Below are 11,490 nucleotides of genomic sequence, written 5' to 3' on the forward strand. Positions count from 1 at the left end.
AATGACACAACTATGAAAAGTAAATAAGATTGAGAACAAGTGTACGACTTTTCGACGGAAGTGACGTTATGTAATGGAAAGGAGTTCGATTTGGTCACTTGCTGACCTCCCAAAGGCGGGAATATCTAGCTGGCGTTGCTGACCGTGGGTTGTTTGTGGACACGCAAGCCTCTTACCTCGGTAGCGTGACATTTGCCGTATGGCGTTGCAGTACAGGCTTCGCTCCCATTTAAAATGGCTCCAATCAAATTTGACGTGAGCAGTAGGGAATGGGGTAGTAACCGCCCCTCCACCCGCCCGCGGCAAACCGCACAACAAGCGCCCCTCTTTGGCTTCAGCAGGGAGACGTTGTCGGGGGCGGGGAGGGGTATCCCAGTCAAAGCAGGCCGCCGGTGGACCACCGCGTTCAGATAAATGGGAGAGCAGAAACGGGGCTTCGTGTTCAGTGTCGTTTGGACCGCTTCACGTCAGCCTGTTCGCGATGTCTGCGCGGTGCTTTCTCCTGCTGCTCTGGGCTGTCTCGGCACAGGCCGACTTCTTCCATTTCGATAGCATTAGCAACGTCTCTACTTACTATTTTAATTATATTTATTGCAATATCTGGGAGGGGGAGTGTCAGCCCAATCAGGATGATGCCACCCAGCAAGGTAAGAGATGGTAAAAGAAATTAAAACCATTTTATAACGAAAGCGCTCATTTCGCAAGCTACATCGTGCCTCGTGCGCATTTTGCAATATTTTTATTTTTACGATTCGTTATTACACTGTTATAAACACGGACTTCTCTCGCCCTGCTCTTGTGATGCGAGCAGTTCCTACCAGGGATATCTGGGCAGGGTTTCCTCAGGACTACATGAGCCTGCTGCATCAGTGGTACTGTAGCCTGGGTCAGTGCTGCGAGTCCGGAGACTGCAGGATAACCAACAACATCACAGGTATCGCACTGCTGCTCTGTGGCTGCCCGCTTTGCCCCAAGCGTGTGTTGGTCGTTTCCCCTCATTATTCTTTGTAATCGTCTGTTTGTGAATTCACCCAACACTGCACACAGTTACTCATCATCTGATAAGGGCTTTAGCTTCAGTGCCTGATGCAGCCCTTTAACAACTTTACGTTTTATTGGCTATATCACATATTTTAAAAGTAGACATTTTAACACAGAGCACTTTATTCATATTTGCCGGTGCCTTTAAAATCAAAAATCTATGGTCTCATGTGCAGGTCTAGCAAGAGACCTTCAGACGAAGCTCCACGGGCAACATCTGGCTCAGTCCGTGGTTCTGAAAGCCATCCAGGGTTTCATCAACAACCCCGAGTCCAACAAGCCCCTGACGCTCTCCTTCCACGGCTGGTCCGGCACAGGCAAGAACTTTGTGGCCCGGATCATTGCTGATAACTTGTACCGGGACGGGGTGAAGAGCGAGTGTGTCCGTTTGTTCATCGCCCCGTTCCACTTCCCGCACGCCAGGCTGGTGGACACGTACAAGGTGAGCCCACTTGGCACAGCGATGGCCGTCCTGTGCCAGGAACATGTACCTGTGTTCTCTGGACGCTGCTTTGCTTACATAGATATTTATTCTGTGTTGTAATTCATCATAAGAGTGATAGCAGTCATGGTTTGGACAGATGCTTTAAGTCAACACTGATGCTGCGACACAAATACTCAGAGAAATGGATGTTTGGAACCTGGCGTTTGTCCAACCGGGTCAGAGGTGCCAGCTCAGTCTCATTTGAGCGCATTTTTTCACAGTCACTGCAGCTGATTTCAAAATTGTGTTTACATAGCATTAATACATGGTGCATAGTACAGAGCTATCCAAATATAAATAGGTATATGCAGTTCACGGGATAACCTCTACCCTCATGCCCTCAAGTCTGCAAAGTGTGCAAATGTGGACTTTAACGTGTCTACGTGTTGTAGTACAGCCTCCCACTGAACCTCTGTGGCATATAACAGGGCTAATTCTTTTAAAGAACTTTTACCAACAATGGCACATTTATATATTCGTTTAAAAAGATTAAAACATTCTAGATAAATGTCGGCTGTTGGTTTAAGTTATCTCAGTTTGTAATATTTTATGCCCAGTTTAGTATCTTTATATATCAAGCTTGAAAGGAAATAATAATCAGCTTTTGTCAGATCTGAAATGTTATAAAATGATAATAATGTTTGACTTATGTTTTTTTTTTGGTTTGTTTTTTGCCTGAAATCCAGGGTCAGCTGAGAGAAGCAATTCGAGACATGGTGCTGCGCTGCCCTCAGACTCTGTTCATCTTCGATGAGGCTGAAAAGCTTCATCCGGGCCTCATCGACGCAATCAAGCCCTTCATGGATCACTATGACAACGTAGATGGGGTCAGCTACCGCAGGGCCATCTTCCTCTTCCTCAGGTTAGCTGACTGTTTCAGGCACAGTTTGATGAAGCTGTAAAGCTCTCTGTGCACTTCCTGTCCAGATAGCCTGGCAGCTCATCAGTGGTGAAGGATGGAGCTCCTTCTGTCGCCTTCTGTATGGATTTTTCATGTTTTCAATTCCTCAAGTCAGATTTGTCCTGACTAACAGTCTGTTCAGTCAAAAATAGAAAAAGCCGTTTTTCACTCAACAGTTATGGTTCAGAGATGTGAGTGAATTACTGGCCATCTTTGAACTGTGATCATTTATCTAAGAGCAACTTGTATTAAAGAAACTTTGCTGCCAAACCAGAAAGAATCGAGTCTCCCTGAGAAGCTCAGCAGCTGTAGACATATAATGTTGTGTTTTTGCTGTTGTCACTGCAGTAACATTGGTGGTGCAACAATCAACGACGTGGCGCTGGACTTCTGGCACTCTGGCCAGAATCGAGAGGACATCGGTATGGAAGACCTGGAGCATCGGCTGCGAGCTGAGACTATGGAGTCTCAAGGTGAGCAGTAAAGTTTTTGTAAAGGTTGCCTGGTGGGTTTTCTTAAGCTTTGAGCCTTTTTTTAAGCCATTAAGTTACTCGGGTGTTCTGGTTGCTCAGTGGCTTGAAATTATTTGCTGAAAGCCGCTAAAGTAATATAAAAACAGCTTAGACCAGCATAGTGTTACCCATGGGTTAGTGAGGTCCTATTGTGAAGCCTCATCTTTGAATCTGGTACTCATGAGTGAGGGGTGGATTTTGTACACTTACTGGTTAACAACTTCATTACTCACGTGGTTAATCACATGTTAAAACATACCATGTTTATTTTTCTGGTTACAAAATTAGCAGGAAAGTGATGACCGAGGTCACAGACCACCTCAGGAATTGCCCCCCTGCTGACCAAAGAATCAGTACACTGGCTTTATTTTTCATACCTGGAAGAAAACTGCATGAATGCCATCTTTTATATACAGCGTATGATAAAAAAGAACCAAAACACATTGTTAAAACGTTAAATATGTTTCTATTTCCTGTTTTGTTTTAATATCCCAGGTGGCTTTGCTCAGAGTGAGCTGATGTCTGGTCACCTGATTGACTTCTTTGTGCCCTTTCTGCCCCTGGAGTACCGTCACATTAAGCTCTGTGCACGGGACGCATACGCAGCACGAGGTCTGGAAACAGATGAAGCCACGCTGGATGAGGTGGCCAAGGCAATGCTGTATGTTCCCAAAGAGGAGAGACTGTTCTCAGCCCAAGGATGCAAGTCCATACCTCAGAGGATCAACTTCTTTCTTCCCTAGAGCGAGGAGGAAACAGAGAGACGGACCTGGAGGTGTAAGATTGCTTTACCAGCCCATCTGCATACAGAGCCACAGAGATGTGTCTTCTTTGCTCTGCACTGCATACTTCCCCCTCCCCCCACAGATGCAACATGTGTCTGTCCAGGTCCCGTCACAGAAGGCCAGACATCAGGGCAGATCCAGGGTTAGAGGGCAGAGCAGCGTGACCCAGCCTGCAGAGATGGGCAGCGTCACAGGAAGTGTGGCTGCTCTTCTTCACCTGCCTGGTTTGAATCCTGTCAAGACGAAGGGGTGAAGAAGATGGTGTCTGTGCAGAGTGTGGCGCAGAGAGAGACTTTTTTTTCCTTTTCACTATTTATATCTAATCCCCTCGGCCAAAGTCTGACTCGCACTGTTGTTTGTGTTCATATGAGTTTGTAATTCATGTGTTACTAGTGGCATGTCAAACATTGTGCTTATATCAGCACAGATTATTTATTAATATCATTTGTGCCATATTTGAACATTTTACTGGACCAGATTAGTTTCGTGGAGTACTCTAAATGTGCACTTATTTTATTTTGTTAGATTTTTTTTATTCTTTTTAAAATGAACGTGCAAGGACCAGTGGTGATGGAAGTGTTACTTGAAGCTCTTACTGTGAAGGACTTTGTCTCTAAAGCATTGGACCTCTGGAAACTCACCCTTTTACATACTTGTGTTTTATAAAAACATTTTATAGGTTTTACTGTACTGTTACTTAATATACAGTTGTTACTTAGTGGTGTGCTTTACTCTTTTGTTGGTATAATTCATCTATCATCAACACAGTCTGCTTCAAAGCTGAGGGTCACATCACAATAAGAACACAGAGAGAACCTGTCAGACACGGTTTAAAGAAATAAAAACCTGGTAAACAACAATCGTCATCGATTTCAGTGATTTGACTCCACATTAATGTTCGAATTTGAATATGGCAGGCAGGGCAGCACCTGGGACCCAGTCGAGAAAACTACCTTAGAGGGCCCTCCTCTATGTTACACTGGGTACTTATATTGACAGGATTACAGTAAAGTGGACTAGAGGAAAGCCTGTATTTTTATGCTTTATACATTTTTATTACATTTTCAGTTGTGCAAATATTGACACAGTAATTTTACACTCTACAATGTTTTGATAGATGCTGGGAACTAAATTACTTGTTCTTGCTCCCTATGAACGTGTTGACTTTGCTGAATGCAAGGCCCGAGAGATGAAGTTTGTTTAAAGGTTTGAAACATTGGTACCAGTCATATGTTCAAAATAAGCACTCGTCAGTATGTGAGTGTGTGATATATGTAGAAGCGGAGTCTGGGTGGTCTGCCTCTCCCCACCGCAGGGAAAAGGGTAACACCACCTGGGTCTGGGTGCAATTCCCCCCTCCAGGGGCAAGGGTACCTAGACCCGGTTTGTAGAGTACGCTTGGGGAGTGTGATCGTGTGTACAGCGTCTCTTTATGTCTGTCTTCACGTTGGTTGAGTGTGGAGTGAGTGCATATGAGAGCATGAGGGTGGGAATGGATGTTTGTGTCTGTGTGTGCCTGTATGTCTGTGTCTATATGTCAGGTTGGGTATCAGACGCCACCTCTCTGGGGACACCTCAGGCCCTCCAAGGTTTGGAGGCCTATCTCCACCCACCACCACTTCCCCTGCCGGTGGCGGACTCCCTCAGGTGTCGGTGTGTTGGTGGTTCTTTGTGTCTGGGGGTGGGCGTCCGGGTACACACCGGCTCACTCCTTGGCGGCCGCTTGTCGGGGCCTGGGGCCTGGGGCTCGCTCGGGCCCCTTTGGAGGTGGGGTGCCCCCGGCCTCTCGGCCTAGGGCTCGGTCACTCAGGCGCAGCTGGGGGCCGGCGGAGCTCACGGGCGCGTCACTGCAACTCCCCCTGACTTCTGCTCCGCGGCTGCTGGGCGAGCCCTCATCTGGGACTCTCCTCAGCTCTTACTGGGACAGTGGCGCGGCTGCCCCTCTGTTGGTCTTCCATGGTCTCTTGTGTTCTGGGGGCCTCTGGATGTCTGGAGTTTTGATCTCCTCCATACCCGCTTCACACCCTGGAGGACGGGGCTGTGGCCCCCCCACACTCCCTAGCAGATCATTACATGGAGAAACCTTTGGAATGCAAACATGCTGATCCACACAGGTATGCACACATGGGTATTCACAGACGCGGACTAAAGCTTTCTTGGCTGCTGCCTCAAAGCACACTGTGCGCTGTCTATCTTGCGTGCTGCACAATATCGTTTATTACTTAGTAAATACTGATATCTATGACTAGCTAGTTTATTGTGATGGTGCTTTGTTTTCTCAAAATTGTTGAATGAGGAATTCTATAAATCAGTGTGCTTGTTATAAGCTTGCCCATCGAGTAAGTCTGCGAGGACCTGTGGCTTTTTGTAGCTTGCACATATTACAGGTGTCTTTATGTTACATTAGCAAGGCTGAATCTATTTTGGGCTTGTGTGTGTGTTTGTAGGCTTTAAGTAAATTTGTCCGCTGACCCAACCCCCGACTGCGGTTGTTATCCGTGGTGCTGGTTACAAGCTGCACTGATGCCATTGATATGTCTTATTATTGCTATATGCTATGCTGTGTTTGTTCTGGTACAATGTGGAGGTAAGGACACCCCCCCCCCCCCCCCCCCCAAAAGATCTGCCCTGGGACCTATTACAGAGTTGTTACGCCTGTGATGTATATTTCTGTGGAATCTCCTGTGTTTAGTTTAGTTTACATAAGGCAAGAAAATCACGCCTGAGGTGATATAGATATGCTGCACGAGATCAGGCGTGAAAACATTTGTTAAGAATGTAAAAAATTATTTATTTTTATAGAAAATTATTTTTTTCCTACCGATTCGAATTATTTCATTTATTTTTTTAGATGTATATTTATATGTAGTTGACGTTGTTTAGCTTTAGTTATACTCGTGTTGTTACTGATATTGCATTTTCCCCTTGCATGTGATTCACCCTCGGCGCATCATCCTTCCTTTGGGCGTGTATCAGGCAAACGCGTGGTCTGCTCCCATTGGCTGCAGAAAGTATTCGTCCGGATTCTCTGTCCTCTGATTGGCTTTAAGCGGTAGCGCTTCCTTATTGAGGTTAGCAACCGTCGTCCAATCAGATTCAGACATCTGTTCCGAGGCGAGAGGAGAGAAGCGGCAGCGTCTCTGTGGCTCTCACTGTAGCATCACTGTATGGGGATACCGCACTGACAGACAACGCTGCTTCGCCTTATTTAGAGAAAATCTTTCTACACGGGCATTTTTATTTGTAATTGGTTCGTTTTTGACCGGCTGCTTCAGCTCGTCGCCATGACAGCACTGTGCCTGCTTTTGATGGCCGTGTCGGCTGCATCTGTACTGGCCGAGTCCACAGTTTATTTCCGCGAGCAATTTGAAGACGGCGGTGAGCGCTTTCACACAACATTACACAGATAGGATTGAAGTGCTTGCTTTTCTTTGTTGCTGCTGTACATGCTTGAGATGCTGTGGTGCTGACTGAGATGGATGATGGCTATTTTTCATGTCCGCATATCGGCGTGGATTGTTACGGTTATTTCTCATGATTTTACCGCAATTTGTGGAATACATCGTCAGCTGATTAGTCTAGAAGACCAACCGATCACTCATCCATTCATTGATTTATTCATATTCCCTGCTTTATGTTTCCCAGCCCTCAAAGCTATTATCACACCCCGTCTGCCTCCCCCCCCCCCCCACTGCTGCACATCTCTCCCCTGGTCATTCACTGCTACCCTCCTTCTCCCAGCTGTCCTGTTCTTTCATCTGTGAAGGCGGTCACAAAATCCCGCAGTATGGCCCCCCCACCCACACACACACACACACACACACACACACACACACACACACACACACACACTCTGTATCGAAGGCTGGATTAACAGAGTTTTGTGAGTCGTGTCTTGGTGATTGCTGGGCAGCTGACTCTGAACCTGTTTGTGCAGATGCCTGGATGAGTCGCTGGGTGGAATCCAAGCACAAGTCCGATTATGGGAAGTTTGTCCTGACTGCTGGGAAATTCTACGGTGATGAAGAGAAAGACAAAGGTAAGCAGGAAGGCGCTGATATGTGTTGCATAATTACACTGTACTACCCTGTCAGACACCTGCTGTCAGAGGCGCGTGTTTGCTTCCTCGTGGAGCTCTGCCAGTATCAACACGGCTGTCTTCCTCCTCTCTGTTCTTCAACTTGAGAACAGAGCATCAAATTAACCCGTACTGTTTCATTAAGACAGAACAGGAGTACTCGCTGGTTTAGCTTGATCTTCCCTGCAGTAACACCGTTGTTTCTGCAGGTCTGCAGACGAGCCAGGATGCCCGTTTTTATGCACTGTCAGCCCGTTTTGATGACTTCAGCAACAAGGGCCAGCCTTTAGTCATACAGTTCTCCGTGAAACACGAGCAGAGCATCGACTGTGGCGGAGGCTACATTAAACTGTTTCCCTCCGAGCTCAACCAGGAGGACATGCATGGAGACTCTGTCTACAACATCATGTTTGGTAAGTGGACCAAAGGATGGTGTGTTAAATGGTATTGCTTTTGTTGGATAAACAGAGCAGTGTTTGCTACACACAGACATTCACTGTCACTTTGTATTTGTGGGCTCGTTCAGGTCCTGATATTTGCGGCCCTGGCACAAAGAAAGTTCACGTGATCTTCAACTACAAAGGCAAGAACCACCTGATCAACAAGGACATCCGGTGCAAGGTGACGCATGGGAAAGCTACTTCTAATAAAAAACACCACAATATAAGGACGCATGAGCTTAAACAATTAAAAATAAACTACATGGTAATATGCTGTTAGTTGCATGTATTGACCTTTTTTTCTGCCCTGCAGGATGATGAGTACACCCACTTGTACACACTGGTCGTCAACCCTGACAACACTTATGAGGTTAAGATAGACAATAAGAAGGTGGAATCTGGCAATCTGGAGGATGACTGGGACTTCCTGCCTCCCAAAAAAATCAAGGACCCCGAGGCCAAAAAGCCAGAGGACTGGGATGACAGGGAGAAGATTCCTGACCCTGACGATAAGAAACCTGAGGTCAGTGTGACCTGGCATTCTTTCAGGGCATCACTTTAATGATAGTACTTGTCTCACGTGTGCAACACTGTTTCAATTTTTTAAAAGTTTTGATAGGTTGATCGTGTTTCAAATGTTTTGTTGTTTTTGTTTTCATTGCAGGACTGGGACAAACCAGAGAACATCCCAGATCCTGATGCCAAGAAGCCCGATGACTGGGATGATGAGATGGATGGAGAGTGGGAGCCACCGATGGTCACGAACCCTGAATACAAGGTGCATATCCAGTGATTCTAACTCTTCATGCAGTCAGTATTTATTCTGTGCTATTTTTCTGAGCTTTGCACATCAGCGAGCTTCCTACAATAGGATTGGAATATTATCCAAAAATATTTACTCTGTTTACACTGTCAGCCGCTTTGTGTTTTAACCCCAGTTTCTCTGTGTGTGTTTGCTGTCCGCAGGGTGAGTGGAAGCCCAGAGAGATTGACAACCCTGCCTACAAGGGCAAGTGGATCCACCCTGAGATTGACAACCCCGAGTACACGGCCGATTCTGAGATCTATAAATACGACAGCGTCGGGGTGATTGGGCTCGACTTGTGGCAGGTAAGCTGGATGTGTATTTACATCTTAATGCATAATGAAATTTATTGAAATATTTTAAAACTATTTACACTGATCCAGCAATTTGGTTACTTGCTCTGTATTGTGTGAGCTGCTGGGAAAACTATGCATGTTTTCCCAGGAAGAAACTCTTTGAGTTTGTGATTGTGCTTGTTTTCTTTAAAGATTTGATAACAAAATATGCGTTGCCCTTGTGTCTGGCTGCAGGTCAAGTCTGGGACTATCTTTGACAACTTTCTAATCACAAACGATCCAAACCTGGCAGAGGAAGTTGGCAACGACACATGGGGCAAAACTAAGGTATGCTCGTTTTAGCCCTGTACCCTGTAATTCTAATTTCACGTCAGTGTCAACACTAATAAAAAGGAATGAGCTTTTCATATAGGTTGATATATTTATTTGCATTGTTCGCATTTTCTCCAGGATGCTGAGAAGAAGATGAAGGAAAGCCAAGAGGAAGACGAGAGAAAGAAGCGCGAGGAGGAGAACAAGAAGAGGAGAGAAGAGGCAAAGGAGGAGGATGAGGAGGAAGAAGAGAAGGAGGAGGAGGAGGACGAAGAGGAGGAGGAAGGGGAAGAGCACGAGGAAGAGGAGGAGGAGGAGGAAGAAGAGGAGGAGGAAGGCACAGACTCTAACCTCAAGGATGAGTTATAAACTCAAGAACTGCTCAGACTGTGTCAGTGGGCCGTTGGAATAAGGCTGGAGACTGAGACCCTGACGACTGACACCCCGGGGTGGGGGCTGGGTGGGAAGGGCTTTTTCCATTTCTTTGTTTACAAAGCAAGGTGATCGGTCAGAAAAGGGCAATTAAATGTTCTGTTTCTTGTTTCCATGTGCTACTACTACTATTATAATGATGATTATTAAACGAGGACTAGTGATAAGCATAATTAATGTCAAATGAATGTCAAAACCAGACATTTTAACACAAACGTGTGAATTGTCATTTACATTTTACAAAATCTGGGTTGTTATGAAGTGTAATATTGTGATGAGATGAGAAGTTTTATTTGGTATGGAGGTTTTGGTACCAGCAAAACGTTTGGTTTACCTCACGTGTTTTGTTTGCCTTTCATTTTTTATTTTTGTACATTTTTCTTTCTCTCATTCCTGTTGGGCTGGAAGGATTAGATAGGATTTGATGTTGTCATCCAGGTTATTTTGCCTTCTTCTGTTTCCACTATCTGATTCAAACGAGGATTGTTGGCACGGCAACCAGAGTGCAGTAGGACTAACACTACATTTGACAACCTGATCAAAAGTGAAAAAAAGAAAACAAATCAGTCTGCAGTGGGATGGTAACATGAGGTGCTTTAAGATGAAGTCCCTTGCATAGTTTTGTACTGTATAGGTAACACTTTTTCCACTTCAGTGCACATACTATAGTCTCGTGTGTCTAAATAAGCTCTACTCAAACTTAGGATGTACATTAAGACCACCCCAGTAGCAGAACATTTGGGCGTTTGGTACGCACACACTTTAGGTTTCCTCGCCGTTTGTGTATACGTCTCGTTTCCTGATTTTTGATTCCAAGTTTTCTGCACTGCTGTACCCCAACACACTGTCCCAACAGTCTGACAGAGGCTCCTTTTGTAAAAGACATTTTGTACTAATGGTAGTAAATGAAGTGGGGCGATTTTTGTGTTGCTGTGTAAAATAAAAACAAAGGCAGGTGATCTGTCCAATAAAACAGCCAGAAGAAAACAATGAAAAGATCCTTGTGAAATTTTGTGTCTTTTTTTGTGCGTGTGTGTCAACATGTTTTATTTATCTGTTCTCCCTTTTCCCCCGGGTGGGTTTTCTCCAGCTTCCTCCCAGAGTCCAAAGACTCTGAATTAATTTGTTACTGTGTAGGTGATGGCCTGGTTAGCGTAGACCCCTTAATCTTGACCCATGACAACTGGGACAGGCCACAGCAGAAGAACACGGATGGATGAATGTTAATTTGGTTCCCTCATTTGATTTGGATATCTGTTCAAATTTGGCAATCATTTTATTTTTACTGCTCACCGGGCTCATCAAAGGTTGCGCTACAGTTTAAACTCAAGGTTTAAGGTAAACTACAGTTTGCAGTACCTGGGTATACTTCAGCTGCATTTACATTTGAATCTTCTCCTTTCG

General features: G+C 45.3%; 2 protein-coding genes across 2 annotated transcripts; both read left to right on the forward strand.

Annotated features, from left to right (window-relative positions):
• The first annotated feature begins 164 nt into the window (after nucleotides 1–164).
• Nucleotides 165–4,583, forward strand: tor3a (torsin family 3, member A). The gene is made up of 6 exons (XM_026159273.1): nucleotides 165–647; nucleotides 812–934; nucleotides 1,218–1,483; nucleotides 2,212–2,387; nucleotides 2,775–2,899; nucleotides 3,434–4,583. The coding sequence occupies exons 1-6, from the start codon at nucleotides 482–484 to the stop codon at nucleotides 3,679–3,681; spliced, it is 1,104 nt and encodes a 367-aa protein (XP_026015058.1). The 5' UTR covers nucleotides 165–481; the 3' UTR covers nucleotides 3,682–4,583.
• A 2,202-nt stretch (nucleotides 4,584–6,785) lies between these two features.
• calr (calreticulin) lies at nucleotides 6,786–11,082 on the forward strand. The gene is made up of 9 exons (XM_026159874.1): nucleotides 6,786–7,101; nucleotides 7,661–7,762; nucleotides 8,011–8,214; nucleotides 8,328–8,422; nucleotides 8,555–8,764; nucleotides 8,906–9,019; nucleotides 9,208–9,351; nucleotides 9,577–9,669; nucleotides 9,793–11,082. The coding sequence occupies exons 1-9, from the start codon at nucleotides 7,008–7,010 to the stop codon at nucleotides 10,021–10,023; spliced, it is 1,287 nt and encodes a 428-aa protein (XP_026015659.1). The 5' UTR covers nucleotides 6,786–7,007; the 3' UTR covers nucleotides 10,024–11,082.
• Nucleotides 11,083–11,490: the final 408 nt, after the last annotated feature.

This window comes from Astatotilapia calliptera, chromosome 23 (genome assembly GCF_900246225.1).
Source record: "Astatotilapia calliptera chromosome 23, fAstCal1.2, whole genome shotgun sequence".
Classification (NCBI taxonomy): Eukaryota; Metazoa; Chordata; class Actinopteri; order Cichliformes; family Cichlidae; genus Astatotilapia; species Astatotilapia calliptera.